General features: G+C 44.4%; 1 protein-coding gene and 1 long non-coding RNA gene across 2 annotated transcripts in view; one reads left to right on the top strand and one right to left on the bottom strand.

Moving 5' to 3' along the window:
* Positions 1-213: 213 nt before the first annotated feature.
* On the bottom strand, positions 214-14076 carry ALDOB (aldolase, fructose-bisphosphate B). The gene is made up of 9 exons (XM_045840135.1): positions 13922-14076; positions 9073-9194; positions 8092-8303; positions 7028-7082; positions 5986-6146; positions 5017-5100; positions 3966-4140; positions 3364-3563; positions 214-738 (listed from the first exon to the last, which is right to left on the bottom strand). The coding sequence occupies exons 2-9, from the start codon at positions 9182-9184 to the stop codon at positions 643-645; spliced, it is 1095 nt and encodes a 364-aa protein (XP_045696091.1). The 5' UTR covers positions 9185-9194; positions 13922-14076; the 3' UTR covers positions 214-642.
* Positions 14077-15943: 1867 nt separating this feature from the next.
* Positions 15944-20993, top strand: part of LOC123819708 — a 40239-nt gene continuing 35189 nt past the window's right edge. The window contains exon 1 of the long non-coding RNA XR_006785849.1: positions 15944-16052. This is a non-coding gene — a long non-coding RNA (uncharacterized LOC123819708). The remainder of the gene's footprint in view (positions 16053-20993) is intronic.

The following is a 20993-nucleotide window of genomic DNA, read 5'->3' on the forward strand; positions in this document are numbered from 1 at the left end:
TTTAAGAAGCCCTGATACTTAGAGGATCTGGCATTAAGAGTTTCTGATTTAATTGGGCTCACAGAGTGCGGATGAGGCCTCTGGGTTTTTTAAAATTTTCCAGGGGATTCCAAAGAGTAGCTAAAGTTGAAGACCCTGATCATAATGTCAGTCTCATCTAGTAGAGTCAATGGTAATGGAAAAAAAAAAATAAAAGTAAAACCCAATACCAACTGAGGGTTTATATCGTATTTTATTTCGTTTTTGGTTGCAGCTGTCTCCTTCATCACCTACCACTCCTAAGGTTGTTTAATAAGACACGCTTCTCTGCCCTCAGCTTCTGAGATGTTTCATTTGGTAGTTGTTATTTGGATGGAGAGCTGATTTGGTTTTTAAGTCTGTTTTTAGGTGCACACTTTGGGGCACGGGCAGCTGGAAGTGTGGCAGGAAAACCGTTGTGTGAAATTTCATCAGATCTTTGATATTCAGGCTTGCTTCAATAAATGATTTTTTTTCTTGTGTCTAGAAATTTAATGTGCATTGTGTTTCCAGTGGTTCGATCTAATTTTGTCTAATTTCCAGGATCAGTCAAAAGCTTGTTCCCTTTCAGCCCACCTCCCCAGACACCTAGAAGAGCTGGAGCCAGCCGCCCTGCCTCAGGTTCTAGTAGGTATAGTTGGCTGTGAAGAGTGACTGGGTGGAAGCAGCACTGGAAGAGCCCATGGGAACGTACTTGCCTTGGGCTGCCTGGGAGTTAACCTGAAAAACAAGAGTGGCAGAGGAGACCTGGTTAGAGCAAACACAACCTTGCACTTGACCCCCTCTGCTTCTCATCTGAAACCAGTGACACCCGCATTTGAACATTTCTCTCCTTGCACTGATTCTGCTGAACTGTTGCAGCTGATACCACTCCCCTCCTTCTGTGATGTTATCTCCTTTATCCCAGTTTTCCTAGAATTTCTTTGTCAAGATAGGGTTGTGTCTATTACTGGGAAAGTTTCTTTTTAGTGCCAACAGTATTGCAAGAACAGTACTAGAAATTAAAGTTGAGAAACTTCTCATTAGTATGGGGATAAAGGAATGAAGATTTCAGTCTAAACAGTGGGAAAGCTTGGAATAACTGTTGAATTCGTCTGCTAAGAAACTGACCAGATGCTATGGCCAAGCATTGGACAAGGTGCAGCTGAAGGTACACTATAGCAAAAACAAATCAATAAAATTAAATTCTTTTTTAAATTTCCTATTTTTTACTTATTCACAAGAACATGTAGTTTTAGGTAGTTGTTTATCACAGTACCATTTGACTCCCTGTGTAAATTCCAATTGAAGAAGAGCTCAGGATTGTGAAACCAATAACAATATTTGAATGTCACTATTCAAGTCAGTGTTACTGCTGTTTGCTCTCTCCAGGATCTATTTCTTCATCTACAGTCATTTGCGAAGTGCGTCTCATGAACCTAAGCACTTGTGAGAAATGGAAATTCTCTAGCTTGGCCCAGACCATTTGAATGATAAATTGAGGTAATTTGGTGGCTGGGACCCAACCATCTGCATTAACAAACCCACCAGGTGGCTCCGATGCACACTTGAGTTTGAGAACCACACCTTAGATGATAAACTCAGCTTTCCTTCCTGTGTGTGGATGGCCCCTCTGGCCCTTATTTGCACAATCCCTCCATCATATTAACTACATCTCCTTACGTCATCAGCACCAGCCATACCCTGCTCTCCACCATCACAAGGTAGAAAATCGCACACCTCTCTTATGCCCCAAGGTGATTTTTTTAACTTCTCTTGGGCTTTCTTTTCCTTTAGTGTTTTTGTCGCCAAACCTCTGGTGAACACTTAACTCCTTGCTTAGCCTCCTCTGTGATCAGCACACTAAATAAGCCAGTCACTCAAATCTGGCACTCTTCTGCCTCCTTATTAAACGTTTCTCTGCTGCTTTGTCTGTTTAGGTTGATCTGAATCTTCCTGCATGCTGAAGAGAGCTGTCAGGAAAATTCAGGAGCTAAGTTAAGGCACCACAAACTCGTTCTCCTTCCAGCTGCACCTTGCCCGGTGCTTGGCCTTCACCGCTGGTCTCCGGCAGAGGACGTCAGCAACTGTTCTGAGCTGCTCCCCTGTGAAGACTGAAATCTCCATTCCCTCCTCACTCTCAGCAGATGCCCTCAACTGCAGTCAGCGATCAACTGCTACACCTCTTTACCTCAATAGTTTTGATTTCAACCTATTCTCTGTCTCCTTTGCTATCTCTCCCCTCCTTTCTAAGACCAACTGTGCCACCAGTGTTAATATAATTTAACGCATTCCTGTTTCCTCCAAGTCCTTGCCCTCTCAATGGTCACCACGCCTAATCTTTACTCCCTCCTATGTTTTTTTTCCTAATGAGTAGAAATGATATCACCTTATGGGTTACGACTTGCATTTCCCTGGTAGTTAGCGATGCTGAGAATCTTCTCATGGGTTTATTGCCATTTGTACTTCAGTGACGTAGAAATGTCTATCCGAGTCCTTTGCCCATTTTTAACTGGGTTGTTTTCATTTTTGTTACTGAGATGGAAAGTTTCTTTATGTATTCTGGGTAATAAAACCTATCACCTGTTGGATTTATAGATATGTTCATTCATTCCCTGAGGTGTCTTTTCACTCTCTTGATATTGTGCTTTACATGTAAATGTGCCAAGCCCTCTCTGACTTGGCTAAACTCTGTGCCTCCTGAAGGCAGTGTCTGTGTCTGCCTTTTTCACCCCACTCTTTGGCTCATAATAGGTGTTCAAAAAGGAATGGTTACTAGTAGAATACAATCCTTATTTGTCCTCATTTCCCCTGGTGACCTTTCTAGGTCTTTTCCTGGCACACTTCCTGGATGCGCACCTGTTCTCTTCCCTCTCTTTCGAAGCTGATTTGTTGAAGGTTGCTGATGCACACCTAAGTGCCCTTCTCTGCCTTTTCTGAGCCTTTATTCTGAATCTCTCCATAGTGTGCGATTACTGACCCCTTGAAATTAGTTTTTCATTGTTCCCAGAATCCTCAGCCCATCCTGTCATATTATTGCTGCTTGTTTGGGTGGCATCTCTTCTTCGTCTTCCCCAAATGAAAGGTGTCCCTAGTTCAGTCCTTGTCCCTCTTATCTTCCCTCTGAAGTACCTGCACGGAAAGTGTCCTTCAATCTCTGTCATCAGCTGTGCACCCAGTGTGGCTAACTCAAAACTCTCTCAAGCCCTAACTTTCCCACTGAGCCCCAATGCCTCATTTCCAAATACCCAGTAGACACTATCTGTCGATGACTTCATGGCCTGAAGAAAGCAAAGCTTTTCTGCATGAGAGAGCCAGGCCCCAAATGTCCACTTGATCAGGGAGGTAAAAGTAATAGCATCTTACCATGGCCCGCTTCACGAAGGCCTCCTGTGTTGCCTTCTTGTTCGCAGCCTTGCCACCCCAGGCGGCCAGTGCACTGGCCTGCAGGGCCCGTCCGTAAGAGAAACTGAGCTTCCAGGGCTTTGGCAGAGGGCAGAGGTTGATAGCATTGAGGTTGAGGGTAGCATCCTCTTCACTCATGCCACCAGACAAAAAGCAGATGCCTGTAATGAGAAAAGCCATTCCACTCTACTGGTCCCAGCTCGTGGACCCTGCTTGAGAAAGCAAGCAACAAGCCTAAAGGAAATGCAATGTCTCATTTTTTTTTTCTGCTTGGGTTGCCCAGGACTGGGTTGGAGATATTAGTCTGCCTTTGTTGAGGCCAAGGATATAAGAACTTCAGTGAATAAGGATGGTGGTGAAATGTTGAAGAAATCGATGGATTGTGTGCCTTTGGACAGACTCAGAGTATGTGGCATCATGGAGTGTGAGGGGAAATGCTGGCTGCCTGTGGGATCACAGGGGTCTGCTTCATGGATAGAAGACTCCTGGACCAACAGAAATGCTTGTGAAACTCTTTCAAAGGCTGAGCACTAAGACCAAGAGTTAGAGACAGAAAGCCTTACCAGGAACAGCTGCAGGCACGGTACGGTGGAGAGCCGTGACAGTGGCCATAGCCACTTGCTGTGGAGTATACTTCTTGGTGCAGGCATGCCCAGCAGTCACCATGTTGGGCTTCAGCAGGGTGCCCTCCAGGTAAACATGATGGTCATTCAGGGCCTTGTAGACAGTAGCCAGGACCTGCAGGGACAAAAGATCCCAACAGATGAAACCCAGAGCGAGCCTTAGAGGCACCTGACCTTGGCACTTCTACACTGCAGGGTTGCAGGATGAAGGAATCCTTGTGTGTGGCTTGGCCAAAGCTTCCCAGCCAGCCCCTAGGCCTCACCAGGACAACGTATTGCAAGCCACAGCCATTGCACACAGCCAAGCTGGCCTGTCCCCGCCCCCTACCCTCACTGCTCACTGCATGGGCCGTCGGTATTGCTCTGCTGCCCTTCCCTCCTTCCTTCCTTCCCATTAGTCCCTTGGGTCAGTGGAGACTGCTTTGATTTAGTTAGTTGGGGACATCTAAATTAGCCTTCGCTCTCCTTCCCCATAGGTGCTAAGTGGTCCTAAACACGTACATTTTGGACACAGAAGTGCTGTGAGATCTCATTTAGTCCACTGAAGTTTGCCAGGGAAGATACTGAGGTCAGGTTACATTAGGACTCTCTTACTCTGTTACAGATACACTGTGGCTAATTTAGAAAGTCACAAGTAAACGTATTACTTTTCTAATTAGATGTTTTCATGTGAGCTTCATCTTATCTCTTAGTTTACACATAATGGAACTGAGGTCCAAAAAGATAATGTGACTTATCCAAGGTCCCATAACTGGGAACAAGGACCCTCAATCCCTAGTCTTGGTACCGCATCCCTGTGCTTTTTCCATATGGCCACACCATGTGCCAAGAAGTAGGAGGTTTGATAACACCTCCTTACCTTCTCCCTGCTACATAGTGATGCCAGCTGAAGAATATTCCACATATAACAGCCGATATATGTTAAATAACAGCTGTTACTTAAAAGCAAGGTTTTTCGACCAGAATTGGGAGCTTTATGTTCGAGTCTTACCTTCTCAGTAACATACTGGCAGTGTTCCAGGTCATGGTCACCATCAGGAATTACCTCTGGTTCCACGATGGGTACCAGCCCATTCTGAAAAGGACAGAGGAGAGGACAGAGAAAGTGAAGCTCTGCTCACTGGGATCCTTTGTTTAAGAGATTGTTCAGCAGTTGCAATTGGTATAGAATGAAGCCTTTATGGAGAAACACCATCTAAGTGACATAAAAGCAACACGAAGAAATCTAATGGGATGTCTAGTGAGCAGGGCTTAACCAAAAAAGAACAATGAGGTTAAAAAAAAGGTTTTGTGGAAATGGGCTAAAAGAAATGCCAACTCTTCATTTCTATGTCTTATTCTAGAAACTGTTCTCACTGCCTCAGAAACTAGCCATCACTCTTTTAGAGCAGTCAAGCTTAAATCACTTAAGATGCTTCTCGTGTGAGTTCAGTAGGGTACCCAAGAAGTGTTTACAATTCTGACTGGGAATCTCCAGGCGCTCACAACCCAGGTTGCCTTAACACAGCACCCACACAACAAACCAGACTGAACTGGATCCCAGAGACATGCCAACATATGATGGAAACTCTAGCATCGAATTGCCATCCTCCATTAAATTACGTGGGTCAGAGCTACCACCCTTGAGCCAGGGATCAAGCTAGGGGCCTGTCTTGGCCGTGTTGGAGCACAGACAGTCAAGCGCCATGGCCTCAAAAGCCAGGCCACTTTGAAGACTCAGCATATAGCCCTTTGTCAGAAGGACAGCAGTTGATGGTACTCGTCTTTTGGGCTCCTAGCTGGCTTGGGCAACCAGACCTTTCTCTACCACACTTGGCTACAGTAAAAGTAGTGCAATGCTGTCAGGATACACTGGTGAGAGGAGGTGAGGGCTCCTGTGTGGGTGTAATAAAATCAGAAGGGTAAGCTCTAAAGATAGCTCTTGCCTACTGTTTTATATCCCAAGGGGAAGGCTGAGCACCTGCTGACAGATGCTGGCGTAGCGAGCCAGGGCATTGGCGTTTTCCTGGATAGCAAGGGTGGATGGACACTGTTTGTCGATCCTCAGCACAGCACGCCACTTCCCAAAGTCGACACCATCCTTCTTATACTGAGCGCAGCGCTGAGAAAGGCCATCGAGTCCTGCAAGTCACAAAAGAGAGAACGGCTCTTTGCACCCTGTCCCTGACCCCTGGGGCCACAGATAAAATAATAGAGTTCTCTCTTGGCTTAGCTTTCAGCCAGCCAAGCTTGAGAACTGAAAACAACCAGGCAAATAAACATGGGTCCCAATACTGAGCCAAAACACCTGGATTTAATAAATATGGTTTTGAAGCACATAATGGATACTACCATAAGAACAGAGGGGACTTATATTTGTTTAGTACTTGCTATGTTCCAGGCATCATTCTAGGCATTTTACACTCCTTTTCTCATTTAATTACCATAACAACCCCACTAGTTAATATTATACTCATTTCACAGATGTGGAGATTGAGGCTCTGAGAGGTTAAGTGAGTTTACCAAGTTTGCAGAGCAAATGAGTAACAGAGCTGGGATTCCGATTCTGCTTAGCTAACCCAATGCCGGAGTTTCCCCTTGGGCAGTGAAGTGCCTCACAAAATTATCTAAGTCGTAAGTGATGGAACTAAGGCTCAAACCCAGGCGTGTCTGATCCCCAAACCTGGGACCTTTCCTCTGTGCCTGCTGCTGGATTTCTCTCTAAAAATAGTATTCCCAGGTACAGAGTAGCTTCTCTGTGCAAGGGACTGTGGTTAAGTACCTTTATGTATATTGTCTAATTTAACTCCCAAAACTATTCTGCGAAGCAGATATTGTGATCCCTAACATGGATTCAGACATTTAAGTGACTAGCCTGGGGTCACACAGTTATTAACTGGAGGAGCTGGGATTAAAAATCAGGTGTATATGACCCTAAAACTGGGGGACAGTCATATTTTCCTTCCCCCTACTTATTTCCAGCATATACTGGCATGATTCACAGCAGTGGGCACTATCCTTACCTTGAATGGTGGTTTCTTTGTTTGTCCCTGCGAGAGGAGCAGTTCCTTGGTCCAACTGTGAATTAAATCATTAATGAGTAATTAGCAGGTGTCAGGTGTCCCAGTAAAACACAGCAGAGCCCCTGGTGCTCACTAATAGTTCCCATCTTTCACAAGCCAAGAAGAAGAATTAGGAAGAGGTGTGAGTCACTCAGAGGGACACAACTCAGGTCACAGCAGAAGGGAAGTTACCTGGAAGGAACAATGTAAGAAGGACAAGGTCAACCCTAAGAGGATGGAAAGCACAGGCCTGGAGCTTGGGAAGGAAGAAGGAATCTCATTGTACCCCGGATGCAGAGGTGCTGCACAAGAGCAGTTCCCCTTAAATCATTCATTCATTTATTTAAAAGACATTATTGAGCACCTGCACATACCAGGCACTGTGCCATATAGGAGACAAAGAGAATGAGGATGCAGCTCTAACTCTCAGCAGAGCCAAGACTGAGTTCATGAGCCGGAGAGACAGGCTGGGCTGCAACTGGCTCCAATTTTACCTTGCTGTGGGCAAATTATGTTACCTCTTGTAATTCCAGTTTCTCACTTCATCTCTAAGGTAAGGGTAGTAATTGAGTCTGCCTCCAGAGGCTGTGAGGGGGATTAAATGAGTCCCTGGAGTTGTAGGCACTCACTGAATACTAATGTGCACTCTTGAGAAGTTCATGCAGTTTTGGAAGACTTAGTTAAAATAGAACAGTAAGTGCTTTAATAATAATAGCTACCATGTCCTGAATAATAATTATGCAATGAGAATGGTTCTTAAAACTCATTTCACCCTTAGAAGAACTTTATGAGATGGGTATTATTATTCGCATTTTAGAAATGAGGAAATTGAGACACAGATTTAGTACTCTGTTGGAAGAAGAGAGCATGGGAAGAAGAGTCTGAAAGAGGATCTGTCCTCAGGGGAGTGGGTGATGGAAAGCAGCTAGATGATGAGAAATGTTCAGAGTGTTAGCCCTGCCCCCAGCCCTTGGGCTGGGCGCTTGGCTGGGTGCAGCAGAGGTGAGGGGAGTGGAAGTACTCACCTTAATCCCCACCACGATGCCCTTTTCCTTAAGGATGTTTCTGAACAGCTTTCCCTGGCTGTCCTTCTGGTAGAGGGTCTCATGGAACAGGATCACACCCCCGATGCTCTGGCTGATGGAGTTGTCCACGGAGAAGAGGATTTCTCGGAACTGCCGTCGGTTCTCTTCTGTGTTCTCCACGTTGATCCTCTGCAGGCGGTTTCCCATGGTGCCTACGGTGGGCAGGCGGAGGTGGTATAAGGAACAAGCCCAGCTTTCCTGTGCACTGTCTCAGCGACCCTCACCAGGAAGGACAGCAAGACAATCTTCTCTATTCAGGTCTTCAGAACTCCTGCCTCTTTTTTTTTTAATCTTCCCAGGAATGACCTTGGTTGCTGTCAGGATGCCATTCAGGAAGACTATGGGCCGGGCATGTCTGTGTCAGGGTGGAAGCCACCACTGGGTCCCAGTGGGTAAGTACAGCCTTCATCCTCTCCCCAGCCCTCTTCTGGTTCAACCCTCAGTCTGACTATTGACTTCTCCAGCTGCTGTGGTTTTATGGTGGCGTGCAGGCCTGCCACAGGTCTGCCTTGTACTCGGGCTTACTCAGGCACAAGCCCTCCCCTGTGCCAGATGTGGATACTTCCCTGCCCTCTCTGCTCTTCACTGGCTGACTTTAAGCTGACTTCTCATTAGCAGTAGAGGGCTATATATCTGACCTCCTTCTGGTTATTGAGTTCCTGGTCTTGCTATAGCCTGGATTCAAATGACCTCTGGCTGGGGGCCTTCAAATGGTAGGCTTGAGCCTCTGTCCTGGATTTTCAAAAATCTGCCAAATAGAATGACAGGACCCAAAAGGTCTATGATTACTGCGTGTTCTGCTCCCACTCCTGTGTGCATAAGCCTTTACTCCTCTGAGAAGAAAGGAATATGATGACCACGTAGCCTTTGCTGATTGTACAAGCAAAAGTATGCGTATTGTATGATGTTTCTTGCACTCACCTACAGACTCATCGGCAGCCAAGATCCCCTTCCCATTGGCAACGATGCGCTGGGCAATTTCTGAGAGCTCCTTCTTCTGTTCTGCTGTGAGAGCTGGGAATTGGTGGGCCATGGTGACAGGTCTGGAAAGGAGTACATGAGAGTCCTGAACAGAACTGTGGGCGGCTCAGAGGGACTCATGACCAAGGCAGCTGGGGTGTGCAGACAAGCCCTGCAGACAAGCCCTGCAGGCCCATCTGCCATTTCTGGCCCATTTTCACAAGTGTGTAAACAAAGGAGGTCTGGCGGGTGTTTCCCCTTAGCCCAAGTAGTAACAATTAGCCCTAATGGATGAAGGTGGGATGCTACATGTTCCCGCTGATCCTAAATTGAATGTCTTCTAGGAGACCTTTGGGATCACTGATCCTGAGACTGAACCAGCTAATTAGTGGCCCGCTCGAATCTGATGAATAGATGGCATTGCAGCAGTTACTGTCTCTTTTTCTGTGGATTCCTGGTGCCATCAGGTGCCCTGGATGGCTTGAGGCCAGGACAGTGGGGCTTTCGACCTCTGTGGCCATTCCCCACTTTGCTCCATTAGCCTACAACCCACCAGACAATTCTCCAGGCGACCAGCCTGAGAGGAAAAAGCACCACTTGGCCTTGAAGTTAACCTCCCTTCAGCTTTGGAACCTACAGGGTGAGGGGCATGCTTCCTTTTTTCTATATTCAAACACTGATGAGACCACTTGAGGCCAATGAGGAGGAATTTTCCTAAGTGTCCTTGGGCTGAATGTTCCCACAGGCTCCAAGGGTGCTAAAGTCATATGTCGGTCCCTGTTCCAGCAATTCTTAGCCTCACTGCTTTATTGAGGGGAGGCTCCAGCTCAAAGACCACCTACCCAAGTGACATCCTTAGCAGCGGTACCCTGAAGGGGCTCATTGCCCCTGTTCAGCTGCCACTTTGGGCTAGTCTTGAAAATGCAAGCTCACAGGGCTCTTATATCTTAGAAAGAGTGATTTTGCAGAGGTTGAGCTGTCAAAGGGGACAAATCACAGTACAGATTATCTTGAGCAGTTTCCTATCCAATTCTATGGCCTCCTCTCCCCCTCATGCACTCATACACTGGATAGATGGCTCATGCCCACATTCTACTTTCTGGAAGCCCAAGGGCACCTCAGTTCTATTTCACCCATTCAGCAATGAGGTAACTAGGCCAGGTAGTATCTTCATTAGTCAATCAGCAAGGTAAGATCCAGAGACATTTCCCGACTTGCCCAAGGTCCCAGCAAGAGTAAAGCAGAGCTTCCTACTCTGTCCCCTCTTCATGGCAAATTGACTTTTTCACATTTTCTGCATCCCTTTAAGGCTGGTCCTCAAAACCCTGTCCCTTGACGTAAGAAGTTCATGGCCACTGAACTAATTCATGAGGAAGAATAATGGATACCATTCTCATTGGTGCCACTCTTTCTCCAACAGTGGTTCTTGTCTTACCAAAAAGAATGAAGGCACAGTGCTGTCCATGGGGTACCAGGACACGCTAGTGAGCAACAGTCTCTAGTGAAGATGACCTTCCAAGGCTCCTCACATCCCAGCCACCTGATGTGGCCCCTGTTGGTGTACTAGTTCGGATATTGTGGTCAGGAACTATTAGCTTTGGGCCTGGCCTCTAGCTCTTCATGCAGGTAAAAGCCAACCTGAAGCTGGGGACATTCTGGCCAAAGTACAAATTTTTCTCTCTCAGTTTAGATATTTTCACAGAGCACTTGACATGTACAAAATAGTAAAGATGTTTTCTCAATGAAACTAAAGGAAAAAATAGCCCAATAATAAGAGAACATTATCATTTACTGCCAAGCACTCTGCTCATTGTTTTTGCATGCACTGCCTAATTTATTCCCCACAATAATCCCAGAAGGCAGCTGGAATTTTCCCCTCCCATGTAATAGATAAGTAAAGACTACAAGAGAGTGTAATTGTTTGTCCAAGCACAAATAGCTAATAAGGCACAAAGTTGGGATGAGGGGGAGTGCTCCTCTCTTTCAAGGAAAGAGTGAGTTTAGTGAAAGGAATCAGCCTTGGATGACTCTAATGTGCTTGAGGACACCCCCAGAATACTTGGCAATGACACCGTCAGAGCACCCCAAATCTTTGGGCTGTGGATCATTATTCCCACACCACTGTCATTACCAATTCCTAAGCATCCGACGCATTCACACAGAGGTTTGCTGCTAGAAGAACAAACAGACCTGGGTTCAAGGACCAGCTCTGCCTCTTCCCTGGCTGGGATGATGGGGCAATCAGTAATTTCTGGGTCTTAGTTTATTATGGATTAAATGGCAGTAATATCTTCTCATATTGTCTCATTGCCAAATGTATCAAATGTGACCTGTGAGCACTCTACTCATTGTGTTTGCTCAAAATAAATTTGTCGAATTGTATGATAAACATGAAGGTGTTTTACAAAGCCTTATGAAAATGCAAGGTATTATTGTTACTTCTTTTTAAATTGTTTTCAACAAATAATTACCTAAGGGACTTCCACATTTCTATTTACTCCCAAGCTGTTTTCTTCAGCCTGAATGTGCTGACACAACCAGAAAAACAAATAGAGAAAAGGTCGAATCAAACCAAATCTGTTTACGGGAAGTTAAACTTCTACAGAAGGATTAAAGGTCTGCACCACATCAGCACAAATATTATCTGTCTGTTAATCATAAAACAGAGTCAGAGGCCAATGTTCATCACGGGGCGATGGGAGGCCAGCAGGAGTGGGTAACGATAGAGAATGATTTCTATGCCCCAAAGCCTCTGCTCCCTGAGGCCTCAAGTCAACATTTTTTTTAAGTGTGACTGGAAGTTGTTTATGTTATACTATTAAGTGAAAAGATTGAGTTGCAGAGAAGAATGCAGTGTATAATATCATTCTTTTTTAATTTAAAAAAAGTGTTATATGCACATACTGTTTGTACATCTATATAAGCAGAGAATAACCACCCTGGGGTTACTGCTGGGGAATAAGATGGGGTGAAGTTACTCTCACATTTCACTTTTTAAATTTTATTTTATTTTATTTTATTTTATTTTATTTTATTTTATTTTATTTTTGATAGAGGGGAAGGGAGGGAGAAAAAGAGGAAGAGAAACATCATTGTGAGAGAGAAACATCTCATATGCACCGCAGCTGGGGACCAAACCTGCAACCCAGGCATGTGCTCTGACCAGGAATCGAACCGGGTGAACTTTTGCTTTGTGAGACAATGCCCAACCCACTGAGCCACACCATTTGATTTCTTAATAAACAAGTTTATATATTATCTAATTTATTATACATAATATACTAACAGGTAATATATGTACAGATCTATGAGAAGGTTGTGAGTATGCACATACATGAATAGAAGGTAACCACAGAAACACAGAGCTACAAGCAATCTCAGAGTGATCTCTACCAACCCTGCCACCTTTAGAAATGAGGAAACAGAGGCCCAGGAAGAATATGTTTGACGCCTCTTCTACGTTGTGATGTTCTATGATTACAAATCACATCCTATTGGTTTATGACTTGGAATCCTATTTCCAGTCCTTCTTTAGCAAAATAACAGATGGAACCCTATAGTGTGGTCCCTCCTATGAGAAGGTAATAATTTGTAAAATATGAATATTCAACTTCTGGAGACATGTAAGGTGGTAGAGTCCATTTGCTTCTCCACGTGCAAGGCCGGTGGATTTTCAAGAAGACAGACACGAAAAGCTTCTTCATCAAAAGGCTTATTCATTGAAAGCCTATGACCGCCAGGCACCGTGAGCAGCACTTTTATGTATGAATGCAGGAAGATGCTCACAGCCTTGCTTCCCATCCCCATGCCACAGTGGCAAGTACAGTGAGATGTTCCAGCCTGATCCCCGGTGCCTCTGAACGCATGTGCAGCAGCCCAGAAGGAGAGTGCTGCTCTTTCCTCTAAACTGGCAAGTGAGTCAAAGGAACTGCTTACAACTGCACTGCATTCCCTGGCCCCACACGCACCGCGGGTCCAGCCTGGGCCTCAGTCTTCCCCAGGTACACCCCTGGCTAAAACAATGATGATGGCAGCTGGGCCTGAGCCCCTGCTGGGTCCCAACCAGCTAATGGAGCCCTAAGTAACTATTTAAAGTCAAGCTTATTTTAAAAGGCAGTACATCTCCACAATATGCTGCTTTTCAGAGAGTGAAACAAATGCACCAAAATAGACCAGCAGCTTTTGACTCCAGTTTAAGCCGCAGTGTCTTTGAGGTATTTGGTGCCAGTAGGAAATGTTGTTATAGAAAGTATGAAACAAGTGGAAGGTTGGAGAATTTATAATCAAACGACAACTCTGCTCTGGGACATGTCCAAACCTGTTCCATTTCCTCATCCGAGTGATGGGTGAAAGCCAAGGGCAACCCATGTCAGCGTCCATTTCTGCAACAAGGAAACTTCAGTGCTAATACTAGTTGGTGTGGGAAGAGAATGAAGAAAGTGACAGGAGATAGATATGTAAATAAATCATCCAAATAAGCAGTAGTTATGGAAAGAGTAGAAATGAGCAGGAATCTCGAAAACTGAGTAGAACCTAACTAAAGGGGAGCACTCGAGTTGATTTTCCCAGGCCAAGACTCAGAAGAGCCCTCAGACACAGGTCACGCTGGTGACTAGCTGCAAACTTGAGCAGTTTGCTGCCAGGACAGGTATGAAGGAAAACAAGCATTTCAGCAGATTAGCACATTTTCAGCCACCGTCAGTTTTTTTTTCTGAAAACGAAAGCAAACAGACTTTTTCCTCGACAAGTGATCATTAACCCCTTACTCTCTGGTGCAATCCAAGTAGACAAAAGAAGTTCCTGTACTCACACTTTGGGATAGGAGCGTCCCCTGAGAGATCGGAAGCTGTGGGTGAGGCAGCAGCTGCCAAATAGGACGAATCTTTGGGAAGAGTCAGCTTTTATACACTTCTCATCAAAGTTTGTTTTGTGTGTGTGTGGGGTTTTTTTTTTTTTTAATTTACTTTTGCCCTCCCCTTTCCACGCTGGCCTGGTGGGGAGGTGTCTATCCAATACCTCTGATTGGCTCATAAACAGCCAATCCTTCTAATCATGCTCACATACTCACTGTATGCATAGAATGTTAAAGCTGCAAGGACTGTCTGGAGACCACGTAGTTCTAACTCCAGACTCTTTATTTTGCTGATTAGGAAATGGAGGCCACAGGGGTGTAGGGGGAATTCACCTAAGACGTGCTGCTAAGGAATGACTGAGCTCTCGAGTCCACAAAGGGAAACCGGGAAGAATGTTAGCTTAGCTCCTGCACTGAAAAAATACATGACCTTGGCCAAGGTTGTCTGCTTCTCTGACCCTTAATTTCCTCCTCTGTAAAGTGGAATTCCAACTTCACGAGAGTATTAAATAAGTTTGTAAAGTGCCTGCATACAATAGGCACTCACAGGTCCTCCCTCCAAACCCCATCTCAGTGCCCCCCAAAAACAAGCTGGGCCCCATGGTGTTTTTAATGCCAGAACCCACTGCCTTTACTTTATTTCTCATTCATTCTCAATCTGTACATTTTTGTCTTAAAGTTGGTAAAGACTAGACTAAAGCTCAAAGTGACTGATCTAAGCCATCATCTCCCCTAGCTATGGCACTATCTCGGTATAGGTTCATTCCACAGGTTTTCTCCTGAGCATTCCAGTAAAATCCAAACCAAGAGAAAGTAAATGTTGTAAAAGTATTGCATGCTTCCTGAGTCAAATAATGAATGAGGCAAATAAACATCATGGAGAAATCTAAAAATAATGAAATGACCATGATTACTGGAAAGTATAAATTCTCAGAAAGACATTCCCTTGGGATAACTCACCAAATTCAGAGAGTGTCAAAGTACTCAATAGCATTGCGTGTCACACTAGAATGTATGGGTGAACAAGTGCAATGTCCATGACATGAAGGAAAAAAGTAGCACAGAACTAGGTTACCTACATAGAGTTTAGGTTCAGAAAGCTCCTAAAAGTGGATAGTGTTAGACATTGAATGTAGTTATTAAAGGAAATTAAAATATTTGAAACATAAAAGCGAGGCTCATTTGTCTGGGGAAGTCTCGGCCAAGGCCCGTCCTAACTTCTGGAGACACGGGAGGCAGCAGAGAGTCCATTCGCCTCTCCGGCTGGACCAGGTGGAGGGCTAGGCCCGGTGAAGCTCCCTCCAGCACTCTGGACTCCTCTTGCCACCCAAAGGCACACTCTCCGGTTTTCCCATCTCCCCCTGGTGCTCAGTCAAGCACCTGGTGCTTGATTCATCAGGTCAAGATGATCCGATCTGGGGAGTTCCTTATCAGATTTTATTTTTGTCAGAGAAGAATGGGAGGAAGCAGAGGTGGGTGTTGATGGAAGAATGAAGAGTGGGGTCAGTGACGGTTGGTAGAGGTCAAGACTTGGGTGGCCGGAACAGTGAGTAAAACATTCCACCCACTGAAAGCTGCGTGGTAAAAATAATTTCACTTCTGCTGCTAGTACTAATTATTTTTGTTAAGACAATGACAACAATAACAATAATAATAACTAATGTTTTTGAGATTCTATGACACATCTAGTTCTTTTTATACATATCTCCAGTCTGAACCCTCTCTGAGATTACCCACTTTCTAGATAAGGAAACTCTGGTTCAGAGAAGGCAAGTGACTTGTCTGGAGTCCCAGGACAGGTGCACCTAGAGTCTGTGTCACTCTAAGCCAGTGGCCTAAAGCAGAGCTGATTAGCAATTTCCCTCTCCTCCTCCCAGCACTTTATAACCTTGGACATTAAACCTTCGTTAATCAGGGAAGAACAACTTGTGTTGGCAGACCTAGGTGGCCCCGGCCCTGCAGGCACCGTTTCACGTGAACAGCAGACTGGACAAGCACGTCAGAGGGGCATGAGTACACCTGCCCCGAGTGATGCTGCCGGCTGCTGTTCCCGTGGCATCAACATTTGCTCGCTTCCAGGGGCTGCTGGGTGAGTAAAACTCAAAGTTCAAGACAGCAAGGCTAAGGTTTACCAGACAGAGAAACGGCAACTTCTGAACAACACAGAGAGTTCGCAGGTTGTTTTCTTAAATCTCAAATTCATAAAATGTTCAAAATTGAGATATCATGGTATATGTAAAGACCATGGGACTTGGAAGCTGTGACATATTGGGGAATCCTCCAACCTCTTTTGTCCTCAGTTTCATCATCTTTTTTTTATACTCTTATTTTTTTAAGATTTTATTTATTTATTTTTAGAGAGGGAAGGGAGGGAGAAAGACAGAGAGAGAGAAACATCAATGTGCGGTTGCTGGGGGTCATGGCCTGCAACTCAGGCATGAACCCTGACTGGGAATCGAACCTGCGACACTGGTTCGCAGCCCGCGCTCAATCCACTGAGCTACACCAGCCAGGGCTAGTTTCGTCATCTTAAAGTGGGCTAGTAAATGGGCACCATCAGAAACTGATTATGAAGCATGAATGAAATAACATATGAGTAGGGGCTTAGCACACAGTAAGTTTTCATTAAATAGCTGGATTCTGATTTAGAAGCCTTCAATTGCAGATTCTTCTAATAGGCAATAATAATAAGATATTATTCACGGTCATTACTCTCAATAACTCCAGTAACTGCCTTGTTAATTCTTGTCTCCCTGCCCTACTCTAGATACTTCTGATTTGAATCCGATATCTACATAAGTCAAACAATAGGCCATAAGTTAAACATATCTATGCACAGTATGAGGTCTAAGTCCACAAACAAACTTGTATATGCAAATAAATCTCATGTATGATAGAGTTACACTCATTGTAAAATTAGTATTTTTATTTAGAAAAAACTTACCTAAAAAGGTTTCCACATCTAATCAGTGCAAGGAAGAAGCATGGTTAGGTCAATACGGCATTTAAAAATTGCCTCTCTAATCTGTTGTTTGGATACCTCCTTGCTGTATTGTAATTTGCTCTGGTGGTCAGGATGATTTCAGGACCCTGAAACTGGCAGTCAGTCTTTCGGTCACAGGGATAGGGCTAATGTAATTTCAGCACAGTTCACAGAATTTTTATTGAGGCGCTGTGTGTGAGGCAATTGGTTAGCTACGAAGGCATTTTATAGCGGATAGACTTTTGTGGAGAGTACAAGATGGGCAAGACTGCCGTGTCCACAACAGGCTTGTAATATAAGAAGTGGGAGGAGAGGGTTGAGGGCAGGAGCAAACCGAATCCAGTCATAGAAAGAGTGTGAGAATGCCCAGAGATTGTCAGCGTGGTGGTGGTGGTGGTGGTGATTACCCATGCCTCTGTGAAGGAACGTGAAAGAAATGTCTGGATATTCTGGACATTTGCATGGCCACCTCATGCTCCCTACCAATTGATTCACCCCATCAGACTGTGAGACCTATGCCGGGGGGTGGGGGGCAGTGATGCCTCACCACTGTCTCCCCAGCACCGAGCGGCATGGCTACAGGACAGTAGGCACCCAATCAATTTTTGTTGAATAAGTGAACCAATAAATATGTGGATGCATTTGTATCAATATCAGAAAAAAATCTGGAGTAACTGTCTTATAATTCTTATCCCTGAGAACTTGAGATATAACATGACCATTACCTCCTTCTAAAACTACACCGTGTTCAGAAAGCACATCTACTATCGTTCCCTTGAAATTTCACAGAAACCCAGGCTGCGGCTTCCCCGAAATGGTGCACACGGACCGCCGTGCCCCTTTGCCTTAAAAAAAATGTGCTAAAATACACATACAATTTACCATCTTAACCATTTAAAGGGTCTAGTTAGTAGTGGTCATGACATTCACATTATTGTTTAACCAATCTTCAGAACACCTTTTATCTTGCAAAACTGAAACTATATCCACTAAACAACTCATCATTCCCACCTCCACCTCCACCATCACCACCATCACCCTGGGAACCTCCATTCTACTTTCTGTCTCTGTGAATTTCACTACTCCAGGTAGCTCGTATAAGTAGAATCATACAATATGAGTCATTTCGTGGCTGACTTATTTCACTTGACGTAATGTCGTCAATGCTATGGCATGTGTCAGAACCTCCTCCCTTTTCAAGGCTGTATAATGTTGCATAGGCCACTGGACAGTTGGATTGCTTCCAACTTTTGCTTATTGTGAATAATGCTGCTTTAAATGTGTGTGACCACATATCTCTCTGATACCAGGCTTTCAATTCTTTTATGGCCCCTTTGTGAATATAACAGTTACAGTGTGATAGAATTCACATCCCATACAATTCAACTATCTAAAGTGTACAGTCCAGTGGTGTTTGGTACATTCACAGAGTTAAGAGTATCAAATGACAGTTTGTGAGAGAGATGTGGTACGGTTTTCAAAAATGCCAGAATTGGAGCATGTAAATAGTTGTTAAAGCACCAGAATGAAGACTGGGAGCAGAAGCCTTTGAGGTGCCTTTCATTTCCTCAGGGTGACATTTTTTTTAGACGCTCCTCATCACTAGGAAACGTGAACTCTGAGTATTCTAGAAACACGAGGGCAAATGTGTATATCCAAGTCTCTGGGGTAAGTAAATTTAAGAGCATTCAAATTCGAGGGCTGAGAGATACCTCCCCCTTGAGACTGAAAAGCAAAACAGAAGCTTGAACTGTGGTAAAGAACTTGCGGCGTTCCCTGTCTGAGGAACTGTGTCTGTGAGGGCAGCGTGCTGCAGAGGCAGAGTCCACGGGAGAGAACGGGCTCGGGATTCCAGATTTACTGAGTGACCAGTACTTTTCCAACAAGAAAGAGTTACTCTGTGGTCTGCGGTGACCACCCGTTTCCCACATTCCTTCAGTGAGGGTTGTTTACTGCCTCGTCAGTGTTTTCTCTTGCCTCTTGCTCAACCATCCTAAAGTTCAGTTGGTTATTTATGTCACCGATGACCCCTAGCTTATTTTTTTTAACTCCTCCTTTATCTCTTCGGTGAAACTGTTTGGCCTTTAGGTGGCAAGACATTGCGTGCTGTGGAAAGAGCCACCGGTGAGGAGGCACGAGGTCTGGGTGCTGGTCCCATCGTGCCCCTGATCAGCTGCGAAACTGAGGGGAGTCACCTCCCCCAGCCTCCCTTCCCTGATATGTGAAGTTGGCCTAGTCCTACCCCCGCTGTCTAACTTGACCATGTTGTCACAGAACGTTATCTTCTAGATCAGCGATTTTCGATCTGTGTGCTGCAAGGATTTTTGAAACATGTAAAACCTGACTATTTAGTCAGGGACACTGACCCCTTTCCCCTTAGACTGTCAAATAAAAAATTGACAACAGCCAATACAACTAGTCACCTGGTGTGAATGCCTTATCTTGAACCATAAACATAAATGGAGTTGCATCTTGTTGGTCAGGTCGCATAATATAGTTGCATCTGATTGGTTAATTCTTGGTACCAGAAATCCTAATACACAAGTATAGGCACCTGATTTTTTAAAAAGTCACTTTAGCACAAAAAAGTTCCAAATAGTAATTAATAATAGCAATAATAATTACTACTAATAGTAATAGTAATTACTATTATTAATTTTTTTGGTAAATCAATCAAAATTGGATCTACTTTTGGTCAGGTTAGGGATAAAAATTTTGGGGTGTGTCATAGAATTTTAATAATTAGTTTATGTGTGCCATGAGATGAAATAGGTTGAAAATCGCTGCTCTGAATAAGTGCTATGAAAAGTATAAAGCCCTATATAATTACAAATGTGACAAACCATGTTACTCACGGAAGCAGATGTTATACTTCTCCTGTGGCATGTGCATGTGCGTGCATACACACACTGAAAATCAGAAAGCAAGGTTCTGGCCCTACTCTACCCTGAATAGCTGAATGACATTGCCCATGAGAGGTCATTATCATCTATTGAACACTTACTTCTTACACGGCCTTTTCTAGGCACTTTACAAAGAACATTTCATTTAATCCCCACAAAGTCAGCAGGGTAGGTATTGTTTTTGAGAGGAGGGAGTTAATCCCATCTCTGCCTCAAGGTCGCACTATTAGTACATAGTAAGGCAAGGACTAAAAATATGGATCAGTGACTTGAAAATCATCCAGGACCCTTGAACTCATCATCTACACAGTGAAGGGTGAGGTCTCTTCTAGCCGTGATATTTTATGGTCTTTTCCTGCCCAAATTGCATGTTTTCAACATTCACAGTTACCATAGAACAAAAAGAATTACTTTAAACAATAATATAACAGCTCTGACCAGCATGGCTCAGTTGGTTGAGTGTCATCCCACAAAACAAAAGGTCACCAGTTTGATTCCCAGGCAGGGTACATGCCTAAGTTGCAGGCCAGTTCCCCCACTGGCACATGTGAGAGGCAACAGATTGATGTTTCTTTCTTATATCAACATTTCTCTCCCTCTCTTCCTCCCTCCCCTCCCCTCTCTCTAAAAGTAAATAAATAAAAGGTTTTGCAAAACCAGTAAGAACTTAGATTAGCTTATAACGTGTTTTCCAAAGGAAGAGCTGTTAAAATGGATTATTTATTGAGTCGAGTTCTTCAAAATATTGGCATGTCTAAGAGAAACTAGGTGGTTCTAACCCCTTAACTCTTATTCCCCTACTCTTCTTTGATTTTGCTTCATCTCATCTCAGTGCTCCTTAGGAACAGAGAGTGCTAGGAGGACCACATCCAGAATTACACTGTTCTAAAGGCTGGAAAAAAAAGACCCAGACACTGAGGGGCAGGTATTTGCCAGCATGTGTGGATGGTGGGCCAGCCCATTGCTTAGTGACCACCTCGGTGCCACCTACGTTGCCACAAAATGAAAAACAGGATCACTCGGCCTCCCAGGCTAACGAATCCTGTCACCTACAAACTCAACTTTCTGCCATTCTGAAGGTCTAACCATAAATTTTCTTGGTGAATCAATATAATTCAGTCATTAAGAACATGGACTTTTCCCA

This window comes from Phyllostomus hastatus, unplaced genomic scaffold (assembly GCF_019186645.2).
Source record: "Phyllostomus hastatus isolate PE091 unplaced genomic scaffold, TTU_PhHast_1.1 phas_contig_34, whole genome shotgun sequence".
Lineage (NCBI taxonomy): Eukaryota > Metazoa > Chordata > Mammalia > Chiroptera > Phyllostomidae > Phyllostomus > Phyllostomus hastatus.